Source organism: Plecotus auritus, assembly GCF_963455305.1.
Source record: "Plecotus auritus genome assembly, chromosome: 4".
Classification (NCBI taxonomy): domain Eukaryota; kingdom Metazoa; phylum Chordata; class Mammalia; order Chiroptera; family Vespertilionidae; genus Plecotus; species Plecotus auritus.
In genome coordinates, this window is record NC_137775.1 from 130,121,436 (window position 1) to 130,142,326 (window position 20,891).

Sequence of the window (20,891 nt, forward strand, 5' to 3'; positions counted from 1 at the left end):
GAAATGTACTGCTCTGTGCCATTTGATTGAGGTGGGGACTCTCTGGACTCTACCTGCTCAATTGTAGCTGAGCTCATGGCATTCTCACATGTTTTCTTCCCTGTCTTCTAGACCTTATATCATGCTTTTGTAAGCAGATGCATAAACTGTTCTAAGACTGCTGTTCATATGCTTCAGCCTCTAAGAGTACAGTTGCCGAATCAGTAAGCCCTTTGAAGCAATATGATGACCTCTTTATATTTTAAAATTAACTGGGTATTTTCGAAAGGAATGCTGTAATTCTTGGCCTTTACAAGCAGTGAGTTCATCCTATGGATTTATCTGTGAAACTAGGTAAAGGTATAGATCAGTTGCTCTAGATTTAAAATAAACTGTAGTCCATTTTGACCCAATAATGTCAAATTGGCAACCTTTTGGTATATGGGATGATGCCCAACCAACTGACCCATACTGGCCATCCTCTTTTTTTTTTTTTTTTTTAAATATATTTTATTGATTTTTTACAGAGAGGAAGGGAGAGGGATAGAGAGTTAGAAACATCGATGAGAGAGAAACATCGATCAGCTGCCTCCTGCACACCTCCTACTGGGGATGTGCCCACAACCAAGGTACATGCCCTTGACCGGAATCGAACCCGGGACCCTTCAGTCTGCAGGCCGATGCTCTATCCACTGAGCCAAACCGGTCTTGGCAGCCATCCTCTTTTTTAAGTATGGTGGAGTTTGAGGCAAAATAAAACCAAGAGAGAAAACGTTGTGTTTATTATATCAGTTGTTAAGAAAAAGAAAGTCACATAATTCTGTGTTATGAATTAGCCTCAATACTGGAAAGAGCAAGAAAGGGCTAAAACTCTTTTCAGAAAGTCTTTAATAATTGATAAATGGGAGAAGAAACATGTTGGGAAAAAATGAAAGTGAACTTATTTTCATTTTATAATCCGACAATTCTGTATTGTGAAAGTGCATTTCTTATCACCATGGAAACATTGATATTTCCTCACCAATCTTTCCCTGTCATTCTTTTTTCATTTAAAGAGTTGTCCTCTTTTTTTAAAAAAAATCTTTATTGTTGGAAGTATTACACATGTCTCTTTTTCCTCCATTCACCTCTCTCAGCCCACCATTGACTCACCCTCTACCCTGCACCTGCTCTCCCCCTCTCCCCAGGCCTTCACTACACTATTGTCTGTGTCTATAGTTATGCATATATGTATATAAATTCTTTGGTTAACCTATTCCGCCACCCCCCTTCCCTTTGAGATTTAACAGTCTGTCATGTCTGGTTCTGTTTTAGGTCCTGGGGCTCTAACAGTGGAAAACACCAGTGTCTGTCCTCATGGAGCTTACATGCTAATGAGAGGGAAACAAACAAATGATGCTATTTAACAACATTGCCTCTGTATATTAAATGTCTGTTTTGTGCTGACCATTACTCTGGGCTTGGGTAGAAGTGAATAAAACAGATAAAAATCCTGTCCTCATGGAGTTCGCATTCTAGTCAGGGGAGAAGACTGTAAATTAATAAATAAATAAAATATGGTAAAACAGATATTAAGAAGTGATGTGCCAAAAAATGTCAAGGGAGGGAGAACAGAGAGCTGCTGTTTTAGATAGGTTGGTTGGAGAAGGCTTCCATCTGAGCCAGCCCTGAAGGAGGTGAGAGAGTCAGGAAAGCACCACAGGAAGGAGGAGTGGCAGATATAAAAGTTTCCCGAAGCAGGAACATGACTGGAATTTTGGGGAAGCAGTTAGGAGTCCAATGGGGCTGGAGAGAGATGAGAGCTGGCGAGAGGGGTGTGGATGGGCTGGGTCATGCATCACCTTGGTCCCTGTGAGTACCTTGGTTTTAACTTTGAGTGTGTTGGGAAACTGTTGTAAGGCTTTGAGCATAGCAATGACATTATGTGACTAATATTTTAAAAAGGCCACTCTAGCTGTTACACTGAGAATAGCTTTGAGTGGGGACCAAGTCAGGTAAAGATGCTCATAGCCAGGTCTTGTTACCTTTAAAAGCTTGAGAACACAGAACTGTTTACTTTCCAATTTTGATAGTAGTTTCATGTACAGATTTATATTGTATTGGTAGAATCTGTGTCCTGGAGGATGATATGAGCTGACATATTTGACTGTCTTCCCAGATAGTCCAATTTTTTTTTACATCAGTCAGGTCCTTTTGGAATTTTATTCTAGATTAAAAAAATGTGCAAATAGAATACCATGTATCATTGACCAGGTTAAGAAATGTGGATAATAAACAAAATACTTGGGCAATCCCATTACAATTGAATATATTGTAAAACTGGCCAAAATGAGATGTTGTTGCATTAGAAAACGTCAGGGTCCTTAGGGTCTGTCAGTTTCTCATGTCTGACAATTGTAGCGGTAGCACCAAAATGGATGAATATGGTAGATACAAGTTGAGGACTGGGACCAGAGAGGTGATGATTGTTGGCATTTGAGTATTTCCTCCTTGGTGTACTAGGTGGAGAAGATGATATTAGATTTCTTTAAAGATACTAAGTAGTCCATCCAGTGCTTAGAGCAGGTAAGCTGACGGAAAACACAGATGCTTGTCTCTCTTGTGACATGTGCACAAACACTTCACAGTTCATCCCAGTTTTGGCTGCCTTGTTACTGTTAGATCAAGCTCTCAACTAATCTTTCTTGTTTGTAATTGGAAATAACTGTATGTGATTATTCAAGTGAAGTTGTTAGGGCTTAATCATAATGCAACATTCATTCATTGACATTTAACTAAATAATTTTGTGGCTTTTATATGAAAGTATACCTTCAAAGGTAGAATTAGACTGAGGAATAACTTTAATTAAAGTCACAGTAGAACAACATGGTTTTGGTAGCAATATATTTACAACCATAATATAAGATGGAAAATCCTAGCTGCTATATGAGAAAGGGAAAAAAGCCTAGAAGTGGACACGCTAAGTAGTGGGCAACAACGAGATGCTGTAATTTAAGATCTAGGCGGTAATCTGCAGTGCATTGATGCAGTCGCAAGAACTATGAGGAAATGTTTCCATTAAGTTGAACAGTATCTGTATTTGCGTATCCTACCCAGACTCTGCAACTGAAGAGCTAAGTATTGCCCTTGGAAAGGTCGAGTGGAGCCTCTCAGAGAATTTAAGACCTTAGAATGGTAGCTGAAAAACTAAGAGAACAAAAGCATGGGAATGAGTTTGAAGGTAATCTTAAAGTGCTCTGTAGTTATAAAGGGCTTTTAAAGAGAATAGTGAGCAGTGTTTCTGAAGTTCATTCTTTCCACGCACTTTCCATAGCAGGGGTGGGTACTTTCTACTAGTATAGCAAGGGTGGGGAACCTTTGTTCTGCCACTTGGATATTTATAACATCATTAACGGGCCATACAATATGATCAACTTAAAAATTAGCCTGCTATATTTGGTCAAACATTTAATTAACTCACCCTTAATGCCTTGGCAGGGCCAACTAAATGATTTCTTGTACCTTATATGGCCCATGGGCCAGACGTTCCCACCCCTGTTCTATAGCATTTTGGAAAAAATGGGCTGGACACTTATATTGGGAAAATACCCATGAAAATACTAATATGTACATTTATTTTTACTATAAAAAAAGAAGACATCTTTATTTTTTTTTGCTTTTAAAATTAAGAATAATTAGTTATATTAATTTTTACTTACCAGCCCTTCCATGTGGGGAGTTTTAGGAGATTTCTAGTTTATAGTTTCAGCGAGGTGCTTGCATGTTTGCTGTACTTATTATAGATAATATACACATTCAGAAGCATTTCCCTCTTCATTCTTGATCCAGGTTCAGTACTTTTCTGATTTAAGGTTTTAAAAGTGATGGTTTTTCACCACCTCCCCCGCCTCCCTCTCCGCCATGCCTATATCCCTCAGCCTTTCTTATATTAGTAGATGTCTCTGCCGCTCCTGTCACAAATGCTGCCACAGTGTTATTGAGAGGCCCAGGTAGTTTTCCTCCTCCCTATCTTTCCCAAGGCAGGTTTGCAAAAATCTCAGCTACTCAGCTGTGTGTATCATCTCTCACATTGTTCCCAGTATCCTCCTGGGTCCTGTTTTCCTTATTTTCTATTTTTCTAATAGTTTCTAATTAGAGTGACTTGCAGTTCTTGTATATTAAAACTGAAATTCTTGCTATTGCTGAACAGGTGTTGAGGAGCAATTGTGAAGTTACTCGAATTCTCAGGAAGCAAAAGAAACCTGTGTTTGAGGAAGAATTTCTGCTTGGGTTTTGATGTCATGATTTGAACAGCTTGGCTCTTCATGGATTTATTTAAGGAAGAATATTTGTAACATAATTTTTAAATTTTAATTGTCCTGATAAGTAGATTTCAAGTGCTGACATTCATAAAAGTAAAACAGGCAATTGAGATAAATGTTTATAATTTGCTACCTTTCTCACATTTAGATCTTATTCATTTTTGGACATAGCCCTGTTTCTCCCCTTTCTGTTTAAAAAATCATATTTATTGAGCTATAATTTTCATACAATGAAGTGCAATATTTTTAGACTACAGTTCAGTGAGTTTTGGCAAATGTATATGCCCTTGAATGTGTATCATCACCCCAGTTCCCTGCTGCCTCTTTGCAGTCAGTCACAGCCACCCTCCGCCCCCATCCTGTTTCAAGCAGCAACTGATTTGAAATGATCACTATAAGTTATTCTGGCCTTTTCTAGAAGTTCATATAGTATGTGCCCTTTTGCACCCAGCTTCTTTTGCTCAGCATAATGTTTTTGAGATTCATATTTCTTCCCTTTTATTGCTGTCTGGTATTGCCCCCATCCCCCAACTTGTAAAATACTATGTCTTCATAACTGTGACTTTGTAATAAAAAAACTGAAGCCTCAGGGCAGTTTAGCATGAAAAGTTCTTAGAGCTTCTTATGTCTGCAGCTTTGGTTAACTAGCTCAGTTTAGGGGATATTTTTGGTGATGCTCATTTTCCACACAGCCTGATGCCTCTGTCACCCTCCCCCAGTGCTACCTGCCTTTTCATTTTTCCTTCATGCAGTAAGCAACAGTAAGTGGGCTGATTACATTGTGTACATCCTAGAGTGAAATGCTGGAAATGGTCTTTTTCCAAATAGAAAAGAGTTTGCCAAGATTTATTGACACTCTCTAAGTTTCTCTTGATCAAGATCCTAGTTGGGTGTTGTATAATATAAGTTTTACTTTTAACTGTTTCCATAGTAACAATTACAGAGGAAAGAGGTGAGATTTATAGAGCCAAGGTGATAGGAGTAGAATATCAGAAATCAAATTATAATAGATTTTCACCAAGATTTTAAAATATAATAGATTTAATAGCTAGAATTCTTAACCCAGAGACCAAGAACTCCAAGAGGATCTGAGAATGGCCTTAAAAATAAAATAAAATCAGGAATGTTGATCAAAACCAGCACTCCACTACCTCATTCTACCCTAGTCCCAATTCCAACACTGGAGGCACTGACTTTTACTCTTAGTTTTTTTCTTCAGTTATTTCTATTTCTTTATTTCTAAGTAATATGTTTATACTATTTTTTCTGTTTTAGATACTACATATGAACTTCCAGCTGTGGAAGATGAGGACATAGTCCTCCTCCCACTCCCCCACCCACCACATCTTCTTTCCTCAACCTCTCTATATAGTTGTATCCTAGTTTTTGGTTAAATAGTGCCTATTCTATTATAACTACATAAATATTTATATCTAGGCCAGTGGTCTGCAAACTGTGGCTCGCGAGCCGTGGTTTGCCGCTCTGTTGACTAATGAGTTTGCCGACCACTGATCTAGGCCATCCAGCATACTATATTTGCTTGTGTAACTTTGTTGTTGTTTTTCTTGGAGTCAGTGGTTGAATAATCCCGTTGCTTTTCATCTGCATTGGTTCATCCCCAGCCCCCTTTCCTGGATCCTGGGTTTCTTCCTTTTTTCTCTTGTATTGATGGAGCATATTCTTCACCAGCTTGGTGAGAAAGGTGCATGTAAGGTTTATTGCGTGACAGTTTGAATCCTGATATGCATTCTGATTCACAGTCATTTGTATGAGTCCTCTTCCCCCTCCTTCCAACCCCCCCCCCCTTTGAATTCTTGTACAAAATTATCTCCTTATCCCTTTTGTTCTTACACGTCACAATAATGTGCCCTGGCTTGGGTCTTGTTTTTACTTCATTGTCTTGAACACTATGTGTAACTTTCAATCTGAAAACCCATTCTTTTGTTCTTTTTTTTTTTTTTTTTTTAAATATATTTTATTGCATTTTTACAGAGAGGAAGAAAGAGGGATAGATAGTCAGAAACATCGATGAGAGAGAAACATCGATCAGCTGCCTCCTGCACACCCCCTACTGGGGATGTGCCCGCAACCAAGGTACATGCCCTTGACCGGAATCGAACCCGGGACTTTTCAGTCCGCAGGCTGACGCTCTATCCCCTGAGCCAAACCGGTTTTGGCTCTTTTGTTCTTTTATTATTATTTTTTAAATATATTTTTATTGATTTCAGAGAGGTAGGGAGAGTGGGAGAGGGAGAGAGATAGAAACATCAATGATGAGAGAGAATCATCGGTCGACTACCTCCTGCTTGCCCCACACTGGGGATGGAGCTCACAACCCAGGAATGTGCCCTGACCAGGAATCGAACTGTCACTTCCTGGCTCAGCCACTGAGCCACGCATGCTGGGTCTGGACATTTTATTTTATTGGTACATTTTTCACTTCACTTTTTTCATCTCTACCCCCACCAACTCCACTTGACAAGTATTAGATTTCTTAGATCAATCCCCTCATTTTCTTTTATCTTCTTTTTACCTATATCTTTTTTTTAATGTTTTATTCTTTCGATATTTATTCAAGGGTATCTTTTAATGTTTGTATTGGATTTTTGCCTATCATATTTTTAATTTTGAAGAGTTATTTTTCATTTTGTTCTTTGATATATTATCTTCTCTTGTTTTTCCTAAGAATATTAATTATAGTTTTTAAAAAACTGTTTCCTGAATAATTTGTTCCCCTCTTCCTTCACTCTAGTACTTTTTTTCTTTTTGTTTGTTTTGATTCCCATCTTTCCATGTTGTAGGCTCTCCTTGACTGTCTGGTGATCCTTGGCTAACTATTTATATGTAAGAGGGAGGCACGATGAAGCTCAGAGCATGTTATGAGGCTTATTGAGTGACGCTTGGGCAGTTTCTTTGGTGAAAACTCTAATGTCACTATCTATAGGTCTTTTCACTGGTTACATGTGCCAGGGAAAAGCTGTAAGTTCCCTGTGTTGGAGCTAAAAGTCAAGCTGAGTGTTACTGGAGGCAACCTTGGAAGAAGGCTGAGGATCCACAAGGGGCCAAGGGTCTTACTGTTCCTTAGATCCACTTTGACTGGAGCCTTCTGTTTTCCACTCAGTGCATTTCCATCTAGCATTTCCTGGCCCATCTCCTTTCTTGTTCAGTTCTATCAGATCATAAACCTCCTATTTGGGTACTGGTGGGAGGAGGGAATTAACCTGTCTGTGTCGTTTGATGAGGACCTAGGGCTCACAGTAGTCCCTATAGAAAGTTCTAACCACATTCCTGCCATCAGTATATTTGGTGACTCCTTTTCAGGGTTAGCAAACCCCACTCCAGGTTAAGATTTTTCAGATTTCTCTGCTAATTAGTTACCAACCATCCATTGTCTTGCTAGCTTCCCAAGTTTTTTGCCATCTCTTATTTGTTTTTCCTTCCTTTCTGTTTTCTTTTCTTGGTGTTTATACTTAAAAATCCCACTTTGGTGGGATTGCAGGAAGGAGTACAGATAATTAGGACCATCTTCAACAGATTTTCAAAACGGTCTTGGATCCCTCTAAAAGCTAATAATCATTCCATTGTGCTTTTAAAGAGAGTACAAAATCTCCTTACTCAGGGCTTTTTTTTACATTGGAGAGTTTCATAAAAGTATGACTTAGGTATTATCCTAAAGTTATAGGAAAAGATGAGATGCTTTCTCAAGAAACCTTCTAATGTTAGCATTCTATCTTCATGTTTTCCATCTTTCTTGGAAAAATGTTGAAATTTAGCGTTGCAATTACCAGAAGCATAGTGTAGTTATGTGCAACACCATACCAAGTCTCGTAGAAGAGGACAGATTTTCAGTGACCAAAAACATAGCTGTAGATGTTCTAGGGTGATGGAAAGGACCTGTATATTGATGAGTTGGATTATACAGCTGTATCCATTTGCTAAAGCTCATCAAATGATACACTGGAGATGTATTCACGCATAAATTTCACTTCAAACAAAGACCAAAAACAATTATTAAATTCTAATTTAAATAAAAACACATGTAAGGAATGTCAAGTCTATGAAAGTAGTTCTGTGAATTGTGAAAAGTCATTTTTCATTAGAGTAGAAAATGAGAATGCACTCATCAAGTTCGTACATGTGACTACCCACCCTGATACTCTTCGCCTCCTCCTGTTCGTCAGGCTGTGACACTAACTGTGCAGATCTACGAGAATGCCAGCCATTGTGTTATTTAATATTTAAAAATCAGAATGCATGGTAAAAGAAAATTCTAGGTATGTCCCAATTCCTTTTACTTGGAGATTATCTCTGGATGTGTCTACTCTATTTTTGGAAACCAGGCTTCTCTTAATTTCAGTCAGTTCAGATAAATGCCCAATTCCTTGATTGTAAACTTTAGCTGATGTTCTTGGTCTGGAAGGATGGACCAAGTGACCTATCATCTAAATAGGAGAGATGCAAGAAAGAATGGGGATGAAAGAATAGTGCAGCTTCTCATATCGGTCGTTCCCTTTTGGATATACTAGTATTAACATCAGTATGGTACTTCCTATTTTCAGAGTTCTTAATATCCTAAGTAGTTTTTTCCAGATGCATTCAAAGGTAGGTTGGGAGTAATTTTCTCATTTTACAGGAGAGAAAATATAGACACAGAGAGGTAGAGATGTACCCAAGAGATTCAGTGTCAGAAACAGAATTAAAAATTTTCAAGCAGAGCAGTCAAGGGGAGTAAGAGAGTGTGTGAGTAAGGACCTGATACTTATTGTACCAAAGAAGAACACTAAAGATATGGATGTAGACTGGCAAGACTTTGGACTGACCCAAGTTTGAATCTTTTAATTGTAGGTCAAAGAAAATCTGCTTTCATGCAAGATGCTGCTGCACTGCAAACGGGATGAGCTTCGGAAACTGTGGATTGAAGGAATTGAACATAAGCATGTCTTGAATCTGCTGGATGAAATTGAGAATATCAAGCAAGTGCCTCAGAAGCTGGAACAGTGCATGGCCAGCAAGCACTATCTCAGTGCCACCGACATGCTGGTAAGAGAAGCCCGAGCTAATGGCCATTTCTGCTAAGATAGCAAAGCACTCTCTTTTGTTCTCTCTGAATTCTGTGATTCACATAGCACATTACCAACTGCCCTCTTGGGGTTCACGGTTCTTTGCAGGTAAAGCCTGGCTGGTTCTCTTCCTAATTCCAGTGTTTGAAATGGTAGACGATTATTATTTATATATTGTCTGCCTTTGGAACAGTAGTAAGAAATCAGTACTTTAATCATGCTGGAATAGTAATGAGTGGTGTTTTAGCTTCAGAGGGAGATAGTTAATGAATCATATTTTAAAGAATGAAATATGCATGAAAGAGAACTTAAAGGAGATTTATATACTTCCACAATATCTTTGAAGGAATTTTTACTTCAGGGCTTTGTTTTTTCCCTAAATTGATAAGAAAGAAAATAATTTTGGAAGTACCTTTGTCAAGCAAGAGTAGCCCACAGCCTAGCCTTTAGCCTCTATCTTAGCCCATTCTGCCACATTTTGAATATATATATATATTATATATATACTAGAGGTCCGGTGCATGAATTCGTGCATGGGTGGGGTCTGGTCTGCCCACCCTGATCGGGGCCGATTGGGCTGGGCTGGCTGGGGGGAGGGGCCACAGGAGGTTGGCTGGCCGGCCCCGCCCCCTGGTCACACTTCTAGTCCAACTCCCCATTGAGGGGACAATTTGCATATTAGCCTCTTATTATATAGGAGACACACACACACATATATATGTATATGTACATATATATACACACATATATATAAATTGATTTCAGAGAAGAAGGGAGAGGAAGAGAGAGATAGAAACATCAGTGATGAGAGAGAATCATTGATCAGCTGCCTCCTGCATGCCTCCTACTGGAGATCGAGCCTGCAACCTAGGCATGTGCCCTGATTGGGAATTGAACCGTGATCTCCTGGTTCATAGGTCAACACTCAACCACTGAGCCACACCAGCTGGGCTAGATGGACTATATTTGGATTTTCTCTTCCACCATAGGTGAAAGTCCTTTACCTTTGTTTTACCAAATTAGATTGGCTATGACACTGGAAATATCCCTTGAGAGGAATTGGTGGAGAAACAGGTTAAACCCTCTAAGTGGTTCTAATTCATTCAGACTGTCAGGAAGAATTTTGCTGTAAGTCCTTCATAAGAAGCTTTTAAGGAAATTTTGTAACCTAGAGGTGAGATGTGCCATGATATTCTCTTCTAAAACCTGCTTATGTGATAGACATGAATAGTCAATTGCCACTGGGGAAGGCGGTTAGTAATGGTCTGTGCTTGGGAGTGGCAAAAGAATTGGCTATTTTCAGTATCTTGTTTATAGTGACATCTTTCTTAGTAATGACTGTAGAGTGTCTGACAAAAAAAAAGTCACCTTTTAGCTTTACTCTTGGTTAATGGATTAGAATGCGTAAAGTGCTAAATGATCAAGATTCAGCAATCAAATAGATAAGCCTATAGAATATATTTAATATATGCACATCTATTTGAATCATGATTCTTTGTAGTAGACCTGCTTTTAAATAAGTGCCATATATTAAAAATAGGTAGAATTTATTTCTGTGTTAATTATGTTCTTTTTGGATTTCAGATTTTTATTTTATGGTTTTATTACTTAAGGGCTAATGTATTTACTAAAGAGCTAATCAATAATGAATAGTTTTGTGTTTGTTTTTTTTTTACTTATTAAGAATTTCATTAAATACATCTTTAAATTCTTGGTTGCAAGTTACAGAAATCCAATTAGGTAAAAGAATTGCTTTATTCATGTAACCAATCTGTAAGGACAGGTGTACATGTGGAATGCCACCTCTGTGTTCTTTAGCATGTCATCTTCATTGTTTTACTGGAGATGTTTCACTGTGGGTAGGATTTGGGTATTTGGGGAGGGGGAGTGTAGGCTATAGCCTACATCTCTTCAGGTTTGAAGCGGAAAATAATTTTCGTTCCTAATTAAAAAATACAGGGGTAGGCCAAGGCCAAGTGGCTCACTTGGTTGGACATAGTCCCATGCACCAAAAGGTTGCTGGTTAGATTCCCAGTCAGGGCACATGCCCAGGTTACGGGTTCGATCCCCAGTAAGGGTTGTGTAGGAGGCAGCCGATGTTCTGCTCTCACATTGATATTTCTCTGTTACTCTTTCTCTTTCCCTCTTCCTTCCATATATATTTAAAACTATGTGGTTGGTGGTGGGTGGGAAGGAAGAACAGTCACCTTCAGAAAAGGGTGAGTGTATGAGATACACTTCTTAGAAGTTCGTTTTTGCTGTTTATAGTTCTTTTTTTTTTTTTTTTAATAAATCTTTATTCAGATTATTACATTTGTTTCTCCTTTTTCCCCCCATAGCTCCCCTCCACCCAGTTCCCACCCCACCTTCTGCCCTTACCTCCCCCACACTGTCCTCATCGATAGGTGTATGATTTTTGTCCAGTCTCTTCCTAAACGCCCCCATACCCTTTTCCCCCTGAGAATTATCAGTCCACTCCCTTTCTATGCCCCTGATTCTATTATATTCACCAGATTATTCTGTTCATCAGGTTTTTAATTCACTTGATTTTTAGATTCACTTGTTGATAAACATGTATTTGTTGTTCATAATTTTTATCTTTACTTTTTTCTTCTTCCTCTTCTTTAAGAATACCTTTCAGCATTTCATATAATACTGGTTTGGTGGTGATGAACTCCTTCAGCTTTTTCTTATCTGTGAAGCTCTTTATCTGCCCTTCAATTCTGAATGATAGCTTTGCTGGGTAGAGTAATCTTGGTTGTAGGTTCTTGCTATTCATCACTTTGAAAATTTCTTGCCACTCCCATCTGGCCTGCATAGTTTCTGTTGAGAAATCTGCTGACAATCCTATGGGTGCTCCCTTGTAGGTAATTAACTGTTTTTCTCTTGCTGCTTTCAAGATTCTCTCTTTGTCTTTTGCTCTTGGCATTTTAATTATGATGTGTCTTGGTGTGGTCCTCTTTGGATTCCTTTTGTTTGGGGTTCTGTGTGCTTCCTGGACTTGTAAGTCTATTTCTTTCACCAGGTGGGGGAAGTTTTCAGTCATTATTTCTTCAAATAGGTTTTCAGTATCTTGCTCTCTCTCTTCTTCTGGCACCCCCATAATTCTGATGTTGGTACGCTTGAAGTTATCCCAGAGTCTTCTTACACTATCTTCAACTTTTTGGATTTTTTTTTCTTTTTGCTTTTTCGGTTGAGTGTTTTTTGCTTCTTTTTATTTCAACTCTTTGACTTGATTCTTGTGTTCCTCTAGTCTGTTGTTGGGTCTCTGTATAAAATTTTTTATTTCAGTCAGTGTATGTTTAATTTCTAGTTGTTCCTTTTTCATATCTTCAACGGTCTTGTTATATTTATCGGCCTTTTCTAGGATATTCTTGAAAAGCCTTATAACCGTGGTTTTGAATTCTATATCCAGTTGTTTGTTTTCCTCCATTTCTTTCGTTTGTGATCTGTTTTTTTTGTCGTCGCATTTTCACTGCTTCCCTAAGTTGGTAGGGTAGCTTTGTGTGCTAGGTTCCCTATATGGCTCAGTGGGTCGGCCTCCCCAGTTAACCTGAGGTGGACACTTTTGGTGCACCCCTTTGTGGACTGTGTGTACAGCCTTGTTGTAGTTAAGTCTTGATTGTTGTTGGTATCACTGGGAGGAATTGACCTCCAGGCCATTTGGCTGTTAGGATCAGCTGTGTCTATGCTGGGAGAAGTTCGGTGCTGGAGACAGCCTTATAGGATTAGCCTTGCCAGATTGCAAAAGCCTCTGTGCTCAGCTTGGATGGGGTAGAGTCTGAGGGCGGAGCAGACAGTCTTGGCTTCCCGTTAGCCTTGCCCTTGCGCGTGCGTGCCTCCAGACCTCTGCCTTCCCCGGCTCCTGAGTCTCCGCCCGAGAGTCCAGATTCCCCCCGCAAGTTTGTGGGTCCCCAGGGGCTCACCTGGAACTGGGGCTCAGTGCAGTCAGCAGCTTCCAACTCCCTTCCACTAGGGAAAGCCTGTGGCAATCTCCACAGTCTTTGTGCACACTGGCGCGCGTACCTCCAGACCTCTGCCTTCCCCGGCTCCCGAGCTTCCGTCCGAGAGTCCAGATTCCCCCCCGTAAGAGCGTGGGTCCCCAGGGGCTCGCCTGGAACTGGGGTTCAGTGCAGTCAGGAGCTTCCGACTCCCTTCTGCTAGGGAAAGCCTGTAGCAACCTCCGCCATCTTTGTGCACACTGGCTTGCGTGCCTCCAGACCCCTGCCAGCCCGGGCTCTCCCGGGTCTCCCTCGGGTCTCCCCCGGGTCTCCGAGTCTCCGGGTGCCTTTCTCTCTACCTGACAGTCCAGACTCCCCCTGTATGAGCCTGGGTCCACGGGATTTCGCCCGGAACTGAGGTTCAGTGCAGTCGGAACTGGGGTTCAGTGCATTCGGGGGCTTCCTTCCCCTCCCGCCAAAGTCAGCCAGGCTCTCAGCCGCCCTTCCTCTCTGTGTGCACAGAGACCCTTTGCCGTACCTCCTATTCTCCGTGAGCTTTTCTCTTTCCTTCTAGTTGTAGAATTTCCACTCAGCCAGCTTTCCTGTGGTTCTGGATGGTGTCCGTTCTGTCTTTTAGTTGTAGTTTTGAAATTGTTGTGTGAGGCAGCAGTTAAGGTGCTTACCTATGCTGCCATCTTGGTTTCTCTCTGCTATTCTTTGTTTTCATAAGCTGTGTGTATTTTTTGTAATATAATTACTTTTGTTTATATTGTAGATCATTGAGGGGAGGGGCTATATCTTATCTATTTTTGTCTGCCCTGCACTTACCATAGTCATATAGTCATAGTTCACAGGTCATTAGTCAAATGGGTAACTATGTGAAAGGGTTTCATATTACTAAATAGAAAAAGGCATTTTACTCTCTCTCTAGGAACTCTGGTCTGATTTTCTTCTCCCATTTTGTTTGTTTGTTTGCTTGCTTTTTAATGGTTTTGTAGTTTCTAATCTTTTCTTTTTACATCAAAATAATAATTATAATAGCTAATATATATTGAATACTCACTATTTGCTGGTACCATTTTAAGTATGTTACATCTGGTAATACATTTAATTCTCCCAACAACCCTCTGGGAGGTAGGTTTCCAGTACCATCCCATTTTCCAGATGAGGTAGTTGCCTTGCCTGATCTGGGCCGTTGGCATATCATCATATAGTGAAGATTTTGTGGAGGTAAGATTTAAAGTGCTTAAAAGGTTGGAAATATTCTTCAATTTGGCCTCTTGTTTATAAGACTGAACAGTAAGGTCTGTAATTGCTCTTTCAGTGGACTTCATATGAAAAAATAATCACATTTCCTTTCCCAATGGTTATGTGATATTGGAAGTAAAATCTACTTAAGGCATCTGAGGAAAGTGAAGACACAATAATGTCGTCTTTCAAAACCCTCTGATTTCCTTGGATTCGTTTAACAAAAGGTTTTGCATTTTTATTTTGAGGCAGGTTCAGATGCCCAGTAATTTAATCCCTAGTCAGGTTATAAATCCAGAGTAACTAAATCAGTGGTGACCCTGGCTCTTGTCGGCTCCTGCAGTTCCCACTTCAGCATTAGACTGGTCTGATGGCCCTAGACTTGGCTTCTAGATGGGATATTTAGTTCTTCCTTTGATACAATAACCTGAGTATTGCATAAAATAATTAAATTGTCATGGCTGGCAATGTCTGCAAATAGACATGGCCTTTTGTTTTCTTCTTCAAGGTAAACAGCTACTGTTAGCTTACAAAAAGCTAAAAGTGATCCACCAAGAAGCCTGCATCCATCACATAGAAATCAGAGACTTGATTTATAGTGTAGCCTGTAGCTTTGTGATATGTATGGTTTAAATTAGACCTTTGCAGTCATTGTGCTGGGTTGATGCAAGCACATTAATGACATAATTTCTGGTTGCTGAATCACATTTCTGCAGTCTGTTCTTTGTATTCCACTCACATTAATTGAAGTAATTTTGCCAGTGAAGCGTGTTTCAAACCTCTGCATTTAAATTGAAATTTTAATTCCCTTATTGTCTTGAAAAGACGGCTGAAGATGCCTTGTTACAGGTTTCATTATCACTCAAAACACTCCAGCTGCTGGTTCTAATGTTCAATGACTGATTAATTCTGGGAAGAATTAGTAATGTAAGAATAGCAGCAGCTTCCCCATGGCATGAGCTAACCAGGAAAGTATTTCATGATAGTTAAGAAGGTATTTCATGATAGTTAATATTTTTATGAACTTTTTTAAAAAGGGAAATTTGTGGCCCTAACCAGTTTTGCTCAGTGGATAGAGCGTCAGCCTGTGGACTGAAAGGTCCCAGGTTCGATTCAGGTTAAGGGCATGTACCTTGGTTGCGGGCACATCCCCAGTAGGAGGTGTGCAGGAGCAGTTGATCGATGTTTCTCTCTCATCCATGTTTCTAACTCTCTATCCCTCTCCCTTCCTCTCTGTAAAAAAATCAATGAAATATATTAAAAATGGGAAATTTGTGTAGAAGTCTGAATCAAACTGAAATTGCACAGATGAGCTTCGAAAATCACTTACACAAGTTCTGATTTATCAACCCATAGAAGTCAGTTCGATGATTTCATTCAATCAGTGGGAGCCAAGCCAGTGGGAGTAGGTTTGAGGCACTTTAGCTGACAGTCACAAGCTTGTGACTGAAATAAATTTTTTCATTTCTAAGTCTTCCAGGGAGTGGAGAGATTTTGAATGTCTCTTAATCATTTTGTCTTCATATTATTTGTATACCTTTTAAAAAAGAATCCATAGCTGTATAGTCAGATAAGAATTATTCTGGTAATTATAATAATAACTTGTATTTATATAGTTGCCTCTTCCCAGGGGATCCCAGAGTGCTTTGCTGCGAGAAGAGTATAGTGGAATTATTTTACTTACACTGTGAAAATGTGGCCATATCTGGGGGGTAAAGAGAGTAAGACAGCTATTTAATTGCATAGTTTTCTAAGTCCCTATAATGCAAATAAGTATATTTGTAACATATTTAGCTTACCTTTGCAATTGTTGGACAACATTCAAGGTTGTAAATGTCAGTAGGGGCTTAGTGTGGGTCAGATGGACTGTTTTGGAATCCAGCTTTGTCGTTTACTGGCATGATGACTTAGAGATAATTCTTTAACTTGACCTTGTTGAAAGTTGGAGTTGCCAATAATGCATACCCCTAAGGGTGGTTAAGGGGATTATGAGATATTTATACATGTAAAGTAGTCACAGTATACACTGTAAGTGCTTAGAAATGTTATTTATAATTAATTGATTATTTTTACTGATACTGTTAGGCAGGTGATGGCTCCCATGTTATAATCTCAAAAACTGTTCTAAGGTGGACTTGTTTTTGAGCTGATAAAAGAGTTGAAGTAGGGCTGGCAAGGTAAGCATTTTTTATTCCTTTTCTTTTTGCCTAACACAGACATCTATCTGAATGAAAGACTGTTCTACATTTTATACACTCAAAGGAATTATTGCAGGCAGATATTAGTAGATAGAATTTTTCTCAGAAAGTTAGTCTTGTCTTCTCTAATATGTGCACTAATGGATGAGCAAGACCCCAGAGTACTATGCCTTATTTTTGGGATTTGACTGGACAAATTTCAGATTCTGTGTCATCAGTTACCTGTTCAGCCTATATCAAGTATATGTTCATAGGGTATCCATAGACTGTCTGATTATAAGCAATGTACTAGTAATTAGTTGGTAAACTATCTAAGATCAGTTTGTTGCAAAATCTCTAAGTATTAAATGTGTTATTTTGCTGAGGGTCGTAATTAGATATAAGGCAGTTCACTGTTGGAGGGGACTCATCTAAAATGTTGATTTTAGCCCTGGCCAGTGTGACTCAGTGGTTAGAGTGTCGGCATGTGGACCAAAGGGTCTCAGATTCGATTCCCAGTCAAGAGCATGTACCTGGTTTGCATGTTCAATCCCTGGTCTTGGTCAGGGATTGAACATGCAACCAATTGATGTGTCTCTCTCATTGATGTTTCTCTCTCTCTTTCGCTTCCCTTTTTCCCTCCCTTCCACTCTCTCTCTAAAAAAAAAAAAAAAAAGAATCAATGGATAGAATATTCTTGGGTGAGGATTAACAACCACAACAACAACAAATTGATTTTAGTGTTAGAGTAGTTGTTAAGCTATTCTTTTCTGTCATTGCTTTGATGGCAGGAATAGTGGACCAATGAGGTGGCTTCTATTGGTGCCAGTAAAGCTTTCTCATTAGCAAATAGACTAATTATTCTTTTCCCATATTAAGGTTAGGGAAGGGGTGATCATAACTATCAAATGCTTAATGTACAAATAAGAAAAAAAGGGCCAAAATGTCCATCCCTTTCATCTGACTTGCAAGTTTCTGAGATCTCACAGGATTTTTTTTTCTCATCATGACTCTGGTTATGGTATTGAGAGGAAAGCTCTATAAAGATCAGGACCTGGAACATTCTAGTGAACTTATTGAACTTATCCTGAAAATGGTTCCGTGACTCTGCAAAAATGTTTCAATATTCCATATAGATTTCTGTACAACATGATAAATGTATCAGTGATCAGTAGTGAAATAGTTACCATTAAAGTCCATCTGTTCTAGTGTTGAATATTGACTTGAGAGACTGGCCAGTATTCTATACTAAAAACTTATCAGAAAAGAACCTAGCACATATTTTGATAGGTAAATGAATGTGATGATGTCGTTGTTGATCATTAGTGTATCTGTGAAGGTGGACTTAACCTTGAAGAAGCTTACACACTAGTTGGAAGAGACAGATGATGAATAACTACGGTAGTGTCTTTTGTATCCTTATAAAACAAGAAAGGGGGACCAGGAATATTGGGGGTGGGAGTATGATAGGGTAGTTAGCTGTACACCTACATCTGATCTTCTTTTCAAAAATATTTAGGAAAAGCTGAAAATCAAGTTATTAAATAGGTAACCTTGGTTTTGCATCCACAATTGAATAGACTTAGTGTGGCTGCTTTATTTTTTCCCTAGAGCAGTGGTTGGCAAACAGCAGCTTGCGAGCCACATGCGGCTTGCAAGCCGCGGTTTGCTGCTCTGTTGACTAATGAGTTTGCCGACCACTGTCATATACTACCCTTTACCACTTTGCACACAATATGCCACAATTACCTAATCCTCACAGCTTCCAACTACACGGTAACATTTAATTTAGTCCAGTGGTCGGCAAACTCATTAGTCAACAGAGCGGCAAACTGCGGCTCGTGAGCCACATGTGGCTCACCGACCACTGCCCTAGAGTGTCAAAGTACAGGGCTTGGTAGCAACTGTTTTTCTTGCTGCTCAGTGCCCTTTTTATTTAAATTTGCTTTGGAAGGCTAGAGTTTTGAAAAGCCATGCTGTTTTATAGGCACTGGTTATTGTATTAGCTTTCCTCCCTTTTTAGTGTGCTCTTCTATCTGCCTATTTTATTTTAAATAAGTAGAAGTTCTATTTTATTGTACTAAACCTCATAAGTTTAGAAATTTTAAATTGGCTACCTTGGCTGTAGGGCAGTTGTTTCCCAAACTCTGCCCATTAGGGAATCCTTCAAGTCATGGGGATGTAAAGTACAACTTAGGGAATATAGTCAGTAATCTATAATAATAAAAGCGTAATATGCTAATTAGACTGGACAGCTGAAAAACCTTCTGGACGACCTTCCAGATGAAGCTGCAGTGGCGGGGGCTGAGGCAGAGGCAGTTAGGGGCAATCAGGCAGGCAGATGAGTGGTTAGGGCAATCAGGCAGGCAGGCAGAGGGGTTAGGGGCGATCAGGCAGGCAGGCAGGCAGGCTGGCAGGTGAGCGGTTAGGAGCCAGTGGTCCTGGATTGCGAGAGGGTGCAGGCCGGGCTGAGGGACACTCCCCAACCCCATGCATGAATTTCATGCACCGGGCCTCTAGTCCTATCTAATAAAGAGGGAATATGCTAATTAACCATCACTCCATCACAAAGATGGCTGCACCCACAGCTGAGGCCAATTTCCCATAAGGAGCCTTAACAAGCAATCAGCAGGGACCTGAGGCTACGCCCTCCCCCGCCCCCGTGGGGCTTGACGGGGGACCTCAGGCCTCCTTCCACACCCAGCAGGGCTTGACAGGGGACCTCAAGGTGCGCTTCCCGTCATGGTGCTGGGTTAGGGGACCTCAGGCTGCTCCCCCCGCCCCAGCGCCAGGCCAGGGGACCTCAGGCCGTGCCCCCCAACCGGCAGGGCTTGACGGAGGACCTCAAGGTGTGCTTCCCGTCCTGGTGCTGGGCTAGGGGACCTCAGGCTGCTCCCCTGGCCCCAGTGCCAGGCTGGGGGACCTCAGGCCACGCCCCCCACCAGGTGGGGCTTGACAGGGGACTTCAGGCCACGCCCCCCGCCCCAGCACCACGCCAGGGGACCTGAGGCTGCGCCCCCCTGCCTGGTGGGGCTTGACAGGGGACCTCAAGGTGCACCCCCAGTGGTGGGTCGGGGGAACTCAGGCCGCGCCCCCTGCCCAGGGGGGACCTGAGGCTGCACCCCCCCTGCCAATGGAACTTGACAGGGTACCTGAGGCTGTTCCCCCCTCCTGGTGTCGGGTCGGGGGACCTGAGGCTGCACCCCCCACCACCTGGTGGGGCTTGATGGGGGACCTCACGGCATGCCCCCCCACCCCGGTCTGGGCTGGGGGACCTCAGGCCACGCCCCCCATCCTGGTGCCGGGCCAGGGGACCTGAGGCTACGTTCCCTGCCCGGTGGGGCTTGACAAGGGTGAGACTAGCCAGGTCTGGATCTATCCCAATGAGGGAGGGGGGGCAGCCGGGTCTGGGTCTCACGTGATTTTGAGGCGCATGTGGGTGGGTGGGGACTTGACTCTGGGTCCCGTGGTGTGCCCCAGACTCTGACAGGAGGAAGGTTTTCATATACATTTTACTAATTTTCTTTCATCTCTGACACTTCTATTATAGAGAAAGGGCAAATATCAATATTAAATTATTTCCTCTAATTAATCCCCTTTTAATGTGCACGAATTTCGTGCACTGGGCCACTAGTATTATAATAATTATGCATGGTGTCAGATGGGTACTAGACTTACTGGAGTGATCAGTTTTTAAGTTTTATAAATGCGTAGTCACTATGTTGTGCACCTGAAACGAATATAATACTGTATGTCAAGTGCAATTGAAAAATAAAATAAAATTAAAATTAAAAAAGAATGTTGAAATTCAGGTCACAGCCTAGATTGATTACATTGAGATCTCAGGTGGTGGGACACTAGCTTCAGTAATTTTTGACATTGTCCAGGTGATTCCATTGTGTAGACAAATTTGGAACCATTGCTGTAGGGTCTAGCTTATGCTGTGCAATAAAGCAAAACTAATTGCCCTTGGCTCTGTTTAATACCAGCTTAGAGTCATTAGAAACCAAATATTTGCATAAGAGAGACATGACATTGAGATAGTTACATATGTACAAATGTGCATATAAGTAGTTTGACTGATGCTGCTTTGTTGCTGTCCTCTATGCAGTTTTTAGATAGAGCTGAGTGTCTGACTCTTATTCTGATATTCCAGTGTGATTATTTGGTTAATAGTAGTTCTA

The 20,891-nt window shown here is 40.7% G+C and overlaps 1 protein-coding gene across 1 annotated transcript in view; it reads left to right on the forward strand.

The window, feature by feature from the left end:
• EXOC4 (exocyst complex component 4) overlaps positions 1-20,891 on the forward strand; it is a 771,568-nt gene that overhangs the window by 30,832 nt on the left and 719,845 nt on the right. Inside the window, exon 3 of the mRNA XM_080666468.1 lies at positions 9,127-9,321. Within this exon, the coding sequence (XP_080522594.1) occupies positions 9,127-9,321 (195 nt within the window). The remainder of the gene's footprint in view (positions 1-9,126; positions 9,322-20,891) is intronic.